The sequence below is a fragment of the Aythya fuligula genome, chromosome 4 (genome assembly GCF_009819795.1).
Source record: "Aythya fuligula isolate bAytFul2 chromosome 4, bAytFul2.pri, whole genome shotgun sequence".
NCBI classification, from domain to species: domain Eukaryota; kingdom Metazoa; phylum Chordata; class Aves; order Anseriformes; family Anatidae; genus Aythya; species Aythya fuligula.
In genome coordinates this window covers 39,534,208-39,545,261 of record NC_045562.1, presented here as the reverse complement: position 1 = coordinate 39,545,261, position 11,054 = coordinate 39,534,208, and the positions used below count along the sequence as shown (strand labels likewise).

The 11,054-nt window shown below is 53.3% G+C and overlaps 1 protein-coding gene across 6 annotated transcripts in view; it reads left to right on the top strand.

Moving 5' to 3' along the window:
• Window positions 1–5,572: 5,572 nt before the first annotated feature.
• The window catches only part of PCDH10 (protocadherin 10), a 30,746-nt gene continuing 25,264 nt past the window's right edge, over window positions 5,573–11,054 (top strand). For all 6 annotated transcript variants that reach the window (XM_032186874.1, XM_032186873.1, XM_032186872.1 and 3 more), the window contains exons 1-3: window positions 5,573–8,371; window positions 9,636–9,694; window positions 10,267–10,373. In XM_032186874.1, the coding sequence (XP_032042765.1) occupies window positions 5,768–8,371; window positions 9,636–9,694; window positions 10,267–10,373 (2,770 nt within the window). In that variant the 5' untranslated portion in view covers window positions 5,573–5,767. The remainder of the gene's footprint in view (window positions 8,372–9,635; window positions 9,695–10,266; window positions 10,374–11,054) is intronic.

The following is an 11,054-nucleotide window of genomic DNA, read 5'->3' as shown; positions in this document are numbered from 1 at the left end:
TCCCAAGTGACTGAATGATTATAAACATCATTTTTCCCCTCTTACTCCTTTCCCTTCCTAGTCAATGATGTTGTTATCTGCTGTGTAGCTGGTAAGGTTACTCATGATAGAATTACACTGACAATTTTATATACATATATATATAACTGAGGCCCAAGAATGTAAATTCTTCTGGGCAATCTTTTTTTTTTCTATTTATTCTGTCAAGCACTGTGTGTGCAGTATTATGAGGATAAGAATAAAAGTTTTATGTTCTTAACTACCACTTTCAAGCTGAACCTCAAAACAAGCTATGCTTTAGTTCAAGGCTTGAACTTGCTGTTGAAAAGAAAATCAACAGAACAATTTTCTTTATCATGAGTAACTACATCTACCTATGGCTTTGAGTGTATAAGAAGAAGCTTAACAGCATCTCAAGCAACTGAAGTTTTTTACTCTGGTTTTGTCCTCCTTTGCACCAGTAATCATTCAAGCTTAGCAGCATTTGTTAAATTCAGATACAGGTCAACTGTGTTTCTATAAAGTTCAAAGAAATGGGTGCAGCTGATTGAGCCATATTGTAGAAAGAAATTTATAGAGAAAATAGTGGCTTGATGTTGCCTGGCTTGATACATGGGATAGTATTTTGCTTCTCAACTGATGCAATACCTGGTTTCTATCTATGCCGTAAACTATCTGTCTGAAAATTCTAGTTAAATGGTTGGTAATTTGCCTTATTAAAGTATTTTGCAAGAAACACCTTCTATTAGGTAAGTTAGATACAGAGCTGTCATCTCTCTTCTTCAAGTAAACAGATGAATTTTGCTGGGGGGTGAGGAGGGCAAAGAAAAGAAGACAGAAGCTGGCCTTAAATCCCTAAAGGATGCATCCAGTCCAACTCCATTCTGGACTGTGGTGCATACACTGTAATTCTTACTTGGAAGGACTCCTGGCACCTTCTGGAGAGGCTCCATCAAATCTGGTAACTGGCACAGTGCAGAGCATGTAATGAAGTAATACTTTGTCTTCATTTATTAAAACAGCTGTCTAAGGTCATAAATACGGGTTGTTTTTATCACCAGGAGTCCTCCCATAAGCATGAGGATGATGATTAACACCGTAGCTCTGAATCTGCTTACATCCACAGCCTCGCGGCAGATGCTTGGCTCCAGCGTTGTTTAAAAGCCATCAGAAAACATCTTGATCGCTGGTGACCTCTGCGAGAACTTTGGTGGCTGCCGTATTGATCTGACCCAAGGACTGCTCCTCAGGCAAACATGAAGGCAGGCTTTTTTATTGATTAGCCAAATGGTCTAGCCTTCCTGTTTTGTCTCCTCATTGGCAATTAAGAAAGAAATCCATTGAGGGAGTGGTGGCAGTGAACCTTTCCCTCTGACACAAATAACCTTAATCAGGCCTCTTAGTTAATTTCTGAAATTGTTCAGTATCGACCTCTGTTTGAAGCAGGATTTTCATCCTACAGCCCTATCAGTAAAATATACACATCTTCCTATTAGCAAAGCAGGCTTTTTCTAATGGTGACATCTTTTAGTTCTTATTTACAATCCTAATCACATCATTGATTCCAGTAATCTTTCCTGCAGTAAGCGCTGTTATTAATTGTCTCAAAGGAGGACATGGGTGGGGTTTATGTTTTTTTAAACAAGTAATAGCAATTTAAGATTTGGGGGGAGAGAAGACAGGAGGGGAAAAAATCCCAATTCTCACTGTTCTTAACATCCAGCCAGGAAAGCCGTCACAAAGTTCCTTGGCCAAATAGTAAGGCTGATACCTAGAATGGGACCAGAAGATCATTTTGGTGACTCAACTAAACAGCTGGGAATTGCTTTCTACTCCAAAAAACGTGTTTTTCCAGGTTAGGAAAGCAATTGTTCAATCCAAAATGCAGCAGTTAGGCATTTCAGATTTACACAACTCTTTTTGTTTCAGAACAACCGCAACAGTTCATTTGGGTAGTGAGAAATGTAGCTTTTCCTCACCTCCCCCCAATAATCACTGATTTAACCCCCAAATGAATGCATTGATCCTCTGCCTTCATCTTCCCCAGATCTGTTCTAAACCAGTTCATGCAAGGGCACGCCTTGCTTGTCCTTCTCAGTGTCATGAGATACTTTAACCTAGGAAAAACTTAAATCATTGGGAATACTCACAGCTTATGTCATGAACACTTCACTGCTACTCTGTGATGAAAAGCAAAGGTACTTGGTTGTGAGGGGGGGAGCCCTGGGCTTGGGGCACTCTAATGCAGCTGAATCTGGGGCTAAGCCCCCCATTTGACAGCTCCTCCTCCCCTCAGGCACATGCACTGTTTTTCATACTGGTTCTCTCTCCCAGTACACATGAATTAAATGCAAAGTTTTTTTCTCTTGAAGGAAATCTGTGAAATCCAGTGAGTGGAGACGCTAGGAAAGTTCTGGTTGAGCGCGAGTATCGTTTGTCATACGTTCTCCTTGCCAGGAAATGCCCCTTGGGCAGTCGTGGTGGTTGGGGTGCCAAGGCGGCACGAGAGACATCTGGCAGGGAGAAAAGGCTTTGACTTACCGAGGTGCTATCCCCGTCTGCACGGTGGATTTACAGACCTGATGTCATCTATTTACGTTTCTAAAGCGCAGCATGGAGCAAAACGCAGCGATACGAGAGATCGGTCTTCATTTGGCGAAGTCACTGCCAAATTAAATGATGACAGATGGAGATGCTAAAAGCCACGGTGTCACGGATCCGGCGAGAGCCCTCTGCTTTAGCAGCGGGTAAATATATAAACCTCAGCTGGTGCCTGCCGAAGATACGCGTCCGGTTTAAAGATAGCCCTCGGACTTTTTATTTGATCAATACCCCCTATCGAAGAGAGCAGCGTCGAGCATTAGAACTAAACCAGTGTTATTAGAAAATGATATACTGCACATTAGGATGTATAATTCATGTCGCCTTCATTTGCTCAGACCATCGCGAAAATCCATAAATCATTTTCTCGTTCATGTATCGCCTAAGTGCAATTTGTCATTTCGCATTAGAGGGCTGCCTCAGATCATCGGGGCTTTTAATTCCGCGCCGAGGCTTTAACACAGCGCTGGCCGGGGCACCCCGCGCCACAAAATGGAGGCGGCGGGCGGGGAGCCGGGGGGGGTCGCGGAGCCGGCGGGCGCTGCGCGGGCACGGCGCCAGGAGGGGGGCCCCCCGTGCGCGCCCCCGCCAGGGTTCCTGCCCCGCCGGCCCGGCTGTGCCGCGGGGGCGCGCCCCTCGGGCACGCGTGGGGGGCGCCCCGACGCCGCTCCCCGGAGAACGGCCCCGGCCCCCGGCCCCGCCGCTTTGCCCTCACCTCCGGCTCCTCCGCCGCCCCGCCGCTTCCCGGTGCCCGGTTTCCTCGACGGGCGAAGGGCTTTTTGGTTTTATTAATTTGTCCCTGACGGAAGCCGTTTTACCGGCAAACGGCCCCGCCGGCCCCGCTTTAGACGTGCCGTAACGCCGAGAGGTGGGCAGGGGCGGGCAGGACGGCGGCGCCGGGGGACGCCTCTCCCCGCCGGCGGCTGACAGACACCGACGGGCACAGCGGGGAGACGGGACCCCGGTGAGGGCGTTGTGGAGGGGGTCGCGGCCGGTCTCGTCCCCCCCCCGCCACCGCCTCCTTCTTCCCCGCGGGGCCGCTCGGCGCCGCCCGTGCCGTGCCGGGGCGGGTGGGCGCAGTGCGGCGCTGCCGCCGCTGGGGGGCGCCCGGCGCCCGCCGTTGGTGCTGGTGGGCGGCCGGTGGCGGCGGCGGCGGCGGCGTCGCAGCCCCCGCGCGTGTGGCGGGGCCGCCCGTGGGCCGTGCCCTGTCCCGGGGGATAACCGCTGGCGGCTGTCATGCGATCTTCGGCAGCAATAAAATTGATTTTTTGGGGGAAAAAAAAATGAATATTGACTCGGTTTTAATTTTTATGTATTTATTTATTTGCGGTCTGTGAAGTTGCGGGATTCCGCTTCGCCCCGGCTCGGCGAGGGCGCCCGGCGGGGAAGCCGGCACCGGGTTCACCTCGCTCGGCAATGAGCGGCTCCGGGAGCCTGCCCGTGCCTCCCCCAAATGCAGCACCCCTGGGAGCCGGTGCGGGGACATGAGACCGGCTTCCCTCCCCGCTCATATACCCCCCCCCCCCCCCGCCCCGAGCATCCAGTGCCGCCGGGGGACACTGGAAGGCTTAACGCGGGGGGGAACGGAACGGGCTGGGAGCTGGAAACACTGCGCAGATGGAGAGCGGGACTTTCCTCCGCCGCCAAACAAACTAATTAGTTAAGGCAGCCCCCGAGGGAGGAAAATTTTTTCTCAAGTTTCCCATTGTTTACGGTTTTTCTAAAAACGGCGTCGTGCCGGGGCGTAGCATAGGAAAGTTGGTAGCTGGTGGAAACTCCCTCTCCAAGGAGATGGCTGTTTACGGCTTTGTGGTGACGAGCGGTGTTTCCCGACCCTGCTCCTGCGGCAGGGGAATAGCCGCTCTCGGGGGCTGGCAGGCGGGCGGGCAAGCATGCCTATATTGCATTGCGCTCACTGCATGTATTGCACTGCATGCATTGCATTGGGTGTACTGCATGTACTGCACGCATTGCATTGCGCTGCCTGTGCTGCACGCACTGCCCGCCCGGCCGTGCTGCAGCCTACTTGACGTGCGCCGCGGCCAATGGGCGCCGCCCCCGGGGGCGGTGCTGGCAGCCGATTGGTTGGCAGGAGCCGGGCGCTGCGCAAAAACAGCGGAGCCGAGCGCTGCCGGCTCAGAAACTGCCGGCAGAGATCAGAGGAGCTGGGGACGGGGACGGAGCCGGGACGGGAGGAGAGCGGCGGCGGCAGCAGCAGCAAGCAGAGACAGACAGACAGAGAGGGGTTAGACGCAAAAGCAACGAGAAAGGAGGAAAAAAACTGACCGGCACATCCGTAAAAAGCAGGGTGATGGTGATAATGATGAGCGTAATGATAGCAATAAAAGAAGAAAACGAGAGACTGTTGATAGAAGAGAGAAAAATCTAAGACCTCTAAATAAAAAGAGGAGATCCCCGAGAAATCAGGGAATGAAAGTTTTGGGTAGCGAAGCTGTTCTCTGCCTTTTTTGATCTGAAATCTTTTTGCGGGTTTTATTTTTATTTTATTTTATTTTATTTTTTTTTTAATTTCGCGGTTTCCTGCCTTTTTCTTGCATCTCAAGAGGGCATGTCCACCGGCTCTTCCAGCAGCATCTACCCCTCCAGCTCCCACCAGGAAGACAAACCGAGGACAATCTTGAAATATAAAAATTTCCTCCTTGGGATTTGCTGCTGCTGCTGCCTCCGCCGCCGCTGCTGCTGCCGCGGTGCAGTGCCAAGACTCTCGGAATAAATAAAAGCGGGCTACTGTTTATCTATAGATACAGCCAGCTAATAGCTATTATTAGTTGGCCGTTTATTCCGAAGATCACAGATGAAGTGGGGACGCCTGCCTTCTTCATTTGGTCAGCGTGTGAAACAATAATACTCGTAACAAATAGGAGGGAGATGGGGGAGAAAAAGATCTTAACATGAATCAGAAGAAATAATACCTAGCATATCCCCCCCCAAACCAAACCCCCCTTTCCTTTCCCCCCTCCCCCGATCCCCCTCTCTCTCTCTCTCTCCCCGCACGCTCGGAGGCGCGGACACGCACAGACACACTCACACACACAGGCAAAGGCGCACACACTGCGCTGTGTGCTTTCGGAGGAGGAGGTGGTGGTTTTCGGAAGAGGAGGAAGAGGTGGTGTCGGGGAGGGGGGCTCTCTTTCCCCGCTTGGAGATGGTCGTGCTATTCCTCCTCGCCTTGCTCTGGATGGTGGAGGGGGCCCTTTGCCAGCTCCATTACACGGTGCAGGAGGAGCAGGAGCATGGCACGTTCGTGGGAAATATCGCCGAGGACCTGGGCTTGGACATTACAAAACTTTCGGCTCGCCGCTTCCAGACGGCGCCCAACTCCCGCAGCCCTTACCTGGAGCTCAACCTGGAGACCGGGGTGCTCTACGTGAACGAGAAGATCGACCGGGAGCAGATCTGCAAGCAGAGCCCCTCCTGCCTGCTGCACCTGGAGGTCTTCCTGGAGAACCCCCTGGAGCTGTTCCGGGTGGAGATCGAGGTGCTGGACATCAACGACAACCCGCCCTCCTTCCCGGAGCCCGACCTCACGGTGGAGATCTCGGAGAGCGCCACGCCGGGCACCCGCTTTCCCCTGGAGAGCGCCTTCGACCCCGACGTGGGCACCAACTCGCTGCGCACCTACGAGATCACCCCCAACAGTTACTTCTCCCTCGACGTGCAGACGCAGGGCGACGGCAACCGCTTCGCCGAGCTGGTGCTGGACCAGCCGCTGGACCGCGAGCAGCAAGCCGTGCACCGCTACGTGCTGACGGCGGTGGACGGCGGGCAGCCCCAGCAGCGCACCGGCACCGCCCTGCTCACCGTGCGGGTGCTGGACTCCAACGACAACGTCCCCGCCTTCGAGCAGCCCGTCTACACCGTGTCGCTGCCCGAGAACTCGCCTCCCGGCACCCTGGTGCTGCAGCTCAACGCCAGCGACCCCGACGAGGGGCAGAACGGCGAGGTCATCTATTCCTTCAGCAGCCACATCTCGGCCCGCGCCCGGGAGCTCTTCGGCATCGCGCCGCGCACCGGGCGGCTGGAGGTGAGCGGCGAGCTGGACTACGAGGAGAGCAGCGTGTACCAGGTGTACGTGCAAGCCAAGGACCTGGGGCCCAACGCCGTGCCGGCGCACTGCAAGGTGCTGGTGCGGGTGCTGGACGCCAACGACAACGCGCCCGAGATCAGCTTCTCCACCGTCAAGGAGGCGGTGAGCGAGGCGGCGGCGCCGGGCACCGTGGTGGCCCTCTTCAGCGTGTCGGACCGCGACTCGGAGGAGAACGGGCAGGTGCAGTGCGAGCTGCTGCAGGGCGACGCGCCCTTCCGCCTCAAGAGCTCCTTCAAGAACTACTACACCATCGTCACCGAGGGGCCGCTCGACCGCGAGCAGCCGGGCGGCGACGCCTACACGCTGACGGTGGTGGCTCGGGACGGCGGCCGGCCGCCGCTCAGCACCAGCAAGTCCATCCAGGTGCGGGTGAGCGACGTGAACGACAACGCGCCGCGCTTCTCGCAGCCCGTCTACCAGGTCTTCGTCAGCGAGAACAACGTGCCCGGCGCCTACATCTACGCCGTCAGCGCCACCGACCGCGACCAGGGCGCCAACGCGCGGCTCGCCTACTCCATCCTGGAGAGCCAGATCCAGGGCATGTCCGTCTTCACCTACGTCTCCATCAACGCCGAGAACGGCTTCCTCTACGCGCTGCGCTCCTTCGACTATGAGCAGCTCAAGGAGTTCAGCTTCCAGGTAGAGGCCCGCGACGCCGGCGAGGAGCCGCGCCCGCTGGCCGCCAACGCCACCGTCAACATCGTGGTGGTGGACCAGAACGACAACGCGCCCGCCATCGTCAGCCCCGTGCCGGGCCGCAACGGCACCCCGGCGAGGGAGCTGCTGCCCCGCGGCGCCGAGCCGGGCTACCTGGTGAGCCGGGTGGCCGCCGTGGACGCCGACGACGGCGACAACGCGCGCCTCACCTACAGCATCGCGCGGGGCAACGAGGCCAGCCTCTTCCGCATGGACTGGCGCAGCGGCGAGCTCCGCACGGCGCGCAGGGTGCCGGCCAAGCGCGACCCGCAGCGCCCCTACGAGCTGCTCGTCGAGGTGCGCGACCACGGGCAGCCGCCGCTCTCCTCCACCGCCGCCATCCAGGTGGTGCTGGTGGACGGCGCGGCCGAGCGGCCCGGCGGAGGCGGCGGCGGCGGCGGGCAGGGAGCCGGGGCGGGCGCGGGGGGCGGCGGGGCAGGCGGCGAGCACCGTCCCAGCCGCTCCGGGGGGGACGCGTCGCTCGACCTCACCCTCATCCTCATCATCGCGCTGGGCTCCGTGTCCTTCGTCTTCCTGCTGGCCATGATCGTGCTGGCCGTGCGCTGCCAGAAGGAGAAGAAGCTCAACATCTACACCTGCCTGGCCAGCGACTGCTGCCTGGGCTGCTGCTGCTGCTGCCCCTGCTGCAGCCGCCAAGCGCGGGCCCGCAAGAAGAAGCTCAGCAAGTCGGACATCATGCTGGTGCAGAGCTCCAACGTGCCCAGCAACCCGGCGCAGGTGCCGGCCGAGGAGGCGGGCAGCTTCGGCTCCCACCACCACAACCAGAACTACTGCTACCAGGTCTGCCTCACCCCCGAGTCCGCCAAGACCGACCTGATGTTCCTCAAGCCCTGCAGCCCCTCCCGCAGCACCGACGCCGAGCACAACCCCTGCGGGGCCATCGTCACCGGTTATGCCGACCAGCAGCCCGACATCATCTCCAACGGCAGCATCCTCTCCAGCGAGGTAAGGGGGGAGAGGGCCCGTCCCCGTACTGCTCCCCCCGCCGCAATTCCTCCCCCCTCGGGCTCCTCTGTCCCCGCTTTTTTTTTTTTTTTTTTTTTTTTTTTTGTTGGGGGGGGGGTTTTTGCACCTCATCTGCCCGTCCCCTGCCCTCACGTCCAGGGGTCCTCTCCTGGCCGGGGGCTTGCTGGTGCTTTGCAGGGGGCTGTGCCTCTCTGATAACACTGGGAATAATCACAGGGAGAAATATGGGGACTGCACTTTTAGTGTTTCCAAACCCTTTCCCAAACCTCTTCTGCCAAAGGAAACCCCCTCCTCTGGGACCATTACAATCTCTGCAGTTAGCAGGAACTTTAAGGGATTTGTGAGCTAAAGTTTACTCCTTGACTTTTCTTCCCTCTGCCTGAACAGCCCTTTATAACCTAAAGCTGAACTCTCAAAGAAAGGTAGCGAGAAGGAGTTTCTGTCAAATTACATGCAGATTTAAAGTTCCCTCTTGTTAAGCTTGTTCTCTGTATTGTGTTGCCTAGCGTGTAGAGAATCTCCATCAAAGCGTATGCCATATCATAACTCCCCTGGTAATCATTTACTCAGCTAGCTCATACACACCCTTGGTACCCCTCTGCTTGTGTCCTAATGAAAACACTCTCTCTTAATGTGAATACTGTAACCTCAATGCTGTCCAGTCTGGCAGAGGTAGTTTGAATGATGTTTTCTAAGGCTGGCTACATCTTGAAATAAAATGTCTAGTGTTGGCTTTTAAAGTGGACTTTTCCTTGAAATGTGTGTAAAACTCTGTCTCCTCTTGCCTTTTTGAGGACCCGAGGGTATCTTGATTTATTTTCTCCCCTAGTGTGCAACAACTAAACTGTCTCTGCCTATTTTTATATGCTGGAATTAAAAACAGACCAAAAACTAGATTCCAATAAGTTTTCCTTAGAGCAAGCAGTACACAAGTCTAGAAATAGTTGCGCTGATTTTGTGGGAGTCCTTGTGATGCTTGACAGCATGCACTGTGAGAAGACGTGTGAATCTTGTCTCAAAGAACTCAGGGAAAAAAATCCCTTGTGCTTTCCCATATGTGTGAAGAAGAGGCGAGGGCTGGTGGGTTTCTCTCCTTACGTCCTAGAAGCAGATTGTGTAGGCCTACTTGCAGTTAAACATTACCATTTATAGTGAATATTGTGAGCTGCTCTTCTATATTTTCTGATGCTGGCTACGGAAGTATCAAGAGATCAAATATTTCCTAATATTTTCTTTTTCCTAGACGAAACATCAGCGTGCTGAGCTCAGTTATCTAGTTGACAGACCCCGACGGGTAAACAGGTATGAACTTAATCGTGTTTTCATAATGCATGCTTTAGCAAGTGTGAATGGGATGCAGAGATGTGTTTACTGCAGACATAAAATAGTAGCAAAGCAGTGGGGAAACGGATGTATGTAGACGCATTAAAAAATGCTATCAACTAAATGAGTCTGAATTACGGCTTTTCTGAACTCTTTTCAAAATCATCTGAAAAGAGAACAAAATCTCATTTCGTGTATTAGCCTAAAACGTGCTTTAAATACTTATGAATCCTTCTGCAGGGTGTGCCAGATAACACTGGCCTCTCTAAGTGATAATTTAGCTATCCAGCTTATGTAAGTGATACCAAATTAATTATACCGATTACACGAAAAACATGCAGAGTGCTAATGCCTGCTGTCCGTTTCAGCTAGACTAGCAATGTCCGAAAACACAAGTTTTGTTTGTGGTGGACAGAGTGCCTCTGCAGAAGCAGTGCAGCAAGGCAGGAGTGGGTGAATGCAGCACCGTGTTTGGCCATGTGATGGCAGAAGAATGTTTTATGACTTCCTCTTTCATGTTTATTCTAATGTAAGGATGTTTCTGTGTCTAGTTCTGCATTCCAGGAAGCAGACATAGTAAGCTCTAAGGACAGTGGTCATGGAGACAGTGAGCAAGGAGACAGTGATCATGATGCCACTAATCGAGGTCAATCCTCTGGTAAGTCTGATAAGACAGTGGAAATAGTCAATCTTTAAGTAGGGAGACTAGAAAGAGCAGTTACCTGTAGGAATATAATATAAGACTAGCATAAAATAATGTAAGTATATTGCATGGAAGGCTGGGTTTAAGCCAGCTTGCCACTATGGTGACCTACACAAGGAGACAATTTTGAATGCCATGCATTCAAGGGGCAAAACTTATTTTATTGTTTTGGTCTGGGGGCAGGGGGAGTATTAGTGGCTGTAACAAAACTTCCTCCACATTAAAGCAAAGTTATCAGTATGTTTTCTAGTGCATTTTTTTCCCAACAATGGATTTGCAGGATTTCAAAGCATTAGGCAACTTTGTTTAGTAGACACTTCACAGCAGTGTGAAGTGCAGGGGGAGTTCCCAAGGCAAAGAATGAGCCCAGTGACTGAATGACAGCCAGACTGTGAGGATTTTTGCTGGGGATCAGTGGAGACGCATTGGGTGTTCTGAATGGATAATACCTTAGCATTTTTAGAGGACTGTTTTTCAATTCAAATTAACAGACCATATAGTGTAAGTGACCTTCATGTTAATAAGGCTAAGGTATTTTTAAGCATATTTCTTTCAGCGCTAGCAAAGCAAATAAATGCTTTGAAAGGCTACGATATAGCCATGATACGAATCACCTAGAAAACATATACATTGCAG